Below are 3,741 nucleotides of genomic sequence, written 5' to 3'. Positions count from 1 at the left end.
CACTTCCACTGATTCTTCGTGCGGCTGGATGACTTTTTCCTCCTGCTTGAGCAGCCTTGTCAATTCTTTTGGGAGTTCGTCCTCTTCCTCACACTCTTCATCGGCTTGATTAATCAGGTTGTCAAAGTCGTATGAGACTGTAGCAGAATTGTCATTGGTGGTTGTCGAGGATGATCTGCATGATTTAAGGTCCACGCTTTTATTGGTATGAAAGAAAGGATGATTTGAAGATTTTTTTATAAAAAAAATGCCATTTTGAAAAAGGTGAAATAAATAAATGAAAGGCAATGATCTCATAATTGATTGCGAACATGAACCTTTTTCATTAATGATTAATAAGGAAATTTGATGAGGCCCTGCAAATGATTCCCCCATGCCTTGGGCTTGACATGAGTTCTTTTGATAAAAAGGAAGGAAAACAACATTGGGAATTACATTTCAATCAAGGTCACTTTAGGTATTTTAATCTCGGTCCATTTGGTGGCACCCTTTCCATCAGTCTTTGTGAAGATCAGCCCAGCATTTTCTTCTTCTTCTTTTACGGTACATATACGGTTGTCATCAAGGTAACCAACACTTGAGAAGTTTTCGGATAGCGGGAACACTGATCCCCTTGTAGCTATCGGCGCGGGCTTCTTCAAATTCTGGGAGTTGTAACCTAAACTGGTACGGTCCTTGTTGGCAGGAAGTTCAAGCAATCTTCCCCATCCTTGGGGGTGTCCATCCTTTATAATTGTCAGGGCGTCTTTAAGAGATGCCATTGGAGATTCAGCATCTTTTGATTCATCCCTTGCTGGGCAAACCATTTCAATATTGATAACTTCAAATGATTGGAATGGGATTTCCCCCATCTCCCCTTATCCTTCAATGTATCGGAAAGATGCGAGGTGACTTACCACAATATCCTCCTCACCCTCGACAACAACTAGTTTATCATCAGCTAAGAATTTCAATTTTTGGTGGAGCATTGAAGTGACTACACCAGCTGAATGGATCCAAGGCCTCCCAAGCAGACAACTGTAGGCTGGATAGATGTCCATTACAAAGAAAGTGATAAGGAAAGTATGAGGACCAATCTTCATAGGCAAATTCACCTCACCGATTACATTCCTTCTAGTCCCATCAAATGTTCTTACTATAAGCTCACTCGACTTCATTACGAGTCCTTCAACAGTTAGTTTAGCAAAGGAGCTCTTAGGCATCACATTGAGGAAAAACCCAATGTCTACCAAAACTCTTGATAGGACTGTGTCCATACACTCAATAGAAATATGGAGAGCCTTGTTATGATTCCTCCCCTCGGCAAGAAGCTCTTCATCACTAAAACCCAAGCTTAAGCTAGTAGCAATATTGTTAACTACTCCTTCAAACTAACAAACAGAGATCTCTTGCGGTACGTGAGCTGTCCTCAGAAATTTTACCAAAGCATCCCTATGGGCCTCCGAGCACATTAATAAAGACAACATTGAGATCTTCGAGGATGTCTGGTTAAGCTGATCAACTACTCGATAATCGCTCTTCTTGATGATGCATAAGAACTCGTCTACTTCATTAGAAGGTGCAGGGTCTTGTCTTTGATTAGCGCCATCAATTTGTTTGCCTTTGTCTGAAGTTGAAGGATTGATAGTTCCAATTGGAGTGAGTGTCGGTGCAAATATCCTTCCACTTCTTGTAATTCCACCAGTGTCAGTGATATTGATCATTGGATCACTAGACTTCCACGGTTCTTCTTGAATTTTTTGGCCATGAATGTAGACTGAGGTGTCATACACCCATTGGACTGCCTTGGTCTCAACATACGGGAATGGTGTGGGAACCGTTATTATGATCGGAGTAACATGATTTATTAACAGAGTTAACTGAGAGAAGTCATATGGAATTTGTAGAGGGGGGACTTCGTCGTATGGTATCTCGAGGGTAGACACATCTTCTTTTGTGGACGGGTAGTCTACCACCAAGATCCCTTGGTGTATTAATTGTTGTATGGCAGACTTCAACGTCCTACACTGTTATGGGTTAATCAGATAGTGTTTACAGTCATTACTACAAATGGAAAATGCATTATCCCTCATTAAAGCATTCTTGATCTCGATGAGTGGTGTTTTTAACTCATCCACACAGGACATCAATCTCCTTCCATTCTCAGCTTCCATCATATTCACGGATGCATTGTTGTGAGGGGGCATCGAGTTATTGTTTACATTTGGCCCCTTGGAGGCGAACGTGATTGCCTTATAATCAATAAGATCTTGAACCTTATACTTTAATGCTTTACAATTCTTAATCGAATGCCCAGGAGCGCCAGAATGAAATTCATAGCAGGCATTTGCATCATAACCGGGAGGAAGAATCGCTGGTGGGGGTCCTAACTCCCTTAGTTGTACAAGTGATCCCCTCAATAAATATGGTAGAATATGGCTATAAGGCATGAGAACTGTGTCAAATCTTCTATCGGGCCTTCGCATCCTTTGTTGTTGTTGTTGTTGATATTGTGGTTGTTGACGTTGCGGTTGTTGTTGATACCATTGTTGTTATTAAGTTTGAACATGAATTGCAAATGGTTGTTGTTGACCTTGTTGGACGGGAGCTATGGCGACTACTTGTGGATAAGTGGGATTTCTTGTTCGAATGATGGAGGCGGCATTGCTCTTGCCTTCTCGTTTTTACCGTAGGGAACAAAAGGTTTCTTCGATGCACTAGAAGTATTGGCAGAGTTCTGGATCTTTCCCATTTTAATCATATTTTCTATCCTTTCACCGGCTAACACCAGGTCGGAAAAGCCCGAAGAGGTTCTCCCTTCCATTCTATCAAGGTATGGACCTTGCAGGTTTCCCATAAACATGTCTACCAATTCTATTTCTAGCAATGGGAGTTATACCCTAGCAACTAATTCCCTCCACCGTTGGGCATACTCTTTGAAGGACTCCTTAGACCTCTGAGTCATATTTTACAACTGCGTGCGATTAGGTGCCATATTAGTGTTATACTGATAGTGCTTGAGGAATGCCTCAACCATTTCCCTCCATGTGTGAATATGGTTGCCCTCAAGTTGCATGCACCAATCCAAAGATGCCCCGCTAAGGGAATCCTGGAAAAAATGCATTAAAAGTTGATCATCGCTGAAATAGGCAGCCATCTTTCGGCAGTATGCCTTAATGTGCGTCCTAGGGTCGCTATTTCCCTTATATTTTTCAAAGTCCGGAACTTTGAACTTGACTGGAATGATGACCCTAGGTACTGAGCACATTTCTGCCACATCAAGGCCCAAAACATCAGTGTTCCCCATTGCCTTGAGCTTTTCCTCGATAGCCTTCACCTTCCTCTCCACCTCGTTGGTTGCTGAACCGAAGGCGTCATCCTAAGAAGCATCCCTTGGGCTTAAGAATGCATTGTGTTGGTCGTCTATCTCAAAAACATGAGGACAAGGATTGTTGTTTGGAACATCATTAGGTGTATTAATGTTAACTGGAGGATCAACTTGAGGAACTAGAGTCGGAGTCTTGACCGCTGAAGGGGTAGAAGGATTGGTAGTACTGGCACATTGGTTCATTTCTTCTGGCATTTTTGCCATAACCTCTTGGCCTCTTGAGACTACTTGAATAGTCTCCATCAACTGCCACATTTGGGACCACATCTGAAATACTTCCTCCTGAAGGACAACTTGGTTCTCTTGAAGTTGCTCCATGACAACTTGTCGATGTCCTCATGTATCGTATTGAAAAGTCAGCTTTGGAGAATGGT

The 3,741-nt window shown here is 42.2% G+C and overlaps 1 protein-coding gene across 1 annotated transcript; it reads right to left on the bottom strand.

Annotated features, from left to right (window-relative positions):
• Positions 1–857: 857 nt before the first annotated feature.
• LOC127130153 (uncharacterized) lies at positions 858–2,465 on the bottom strand. The gene is made up of 3 exons (XM_051059218.1): positions 2,036–2,465; positions 1,422–1,948; positions 858–1,370 (listed from the first exon to the last, which is right to left on the bottom strand). The coding sequence occupies exons 1-3, from the start codon at positions 2,463–2,465 to the stop codon at positions 858–860; spliced, it is 1,470 nt and encodes a 489-aa protein (XP_050915175.1).
• Between the last annotated feature and the right edge of the window lie 1,276 nt (positions 2,466–3,741).

The sequence above is a fragment of the Lathyrus oleraceus genome, chromosome 3 (genome assembly GCF_024323335.1).
Source record: "Lathyrus oleraceus cultivar Zhongwan6 chromosome 3, CAAS_Psat_ZW6_1.0, whole genome shotgun sequence".
Taxonomy (NCBI): Eukaryota; Viridiplantae; Streptophyta; class Magnoliopsida; order Fabales; family Fabaceae; genus Lathyrus; species Lathyrus oleraceus.
The sequence above is the reverse complement of the archived record's forward strand: the minus strand, read 5'-3'. Positions and strand labels throughout refer to the sequence as shown.

Coding starts and splice junctions, on each gene's coding strand:
- LOC127130153 (XM_051059218.1), bottom strand. CDS start 2,465: ATGCGAAGGCCCGATAGAAGATTTGACACAGTTCTCATGCCTTATAGC. Junction 1,949..2,035: donor TTCCATTTGTAGTAATGACT/GTAAACACTATC, acceptor TCTTGGTGGTAG/ACTACCCGTCCACAAAAGAA. Junction 1,371..1,421: donor AGGCCCATAGGGATGCTTTG/GTAAAATTTCTG, acceptor TCTGTTTGTTAG/TTTGAAGGAGTAGTTAACAA.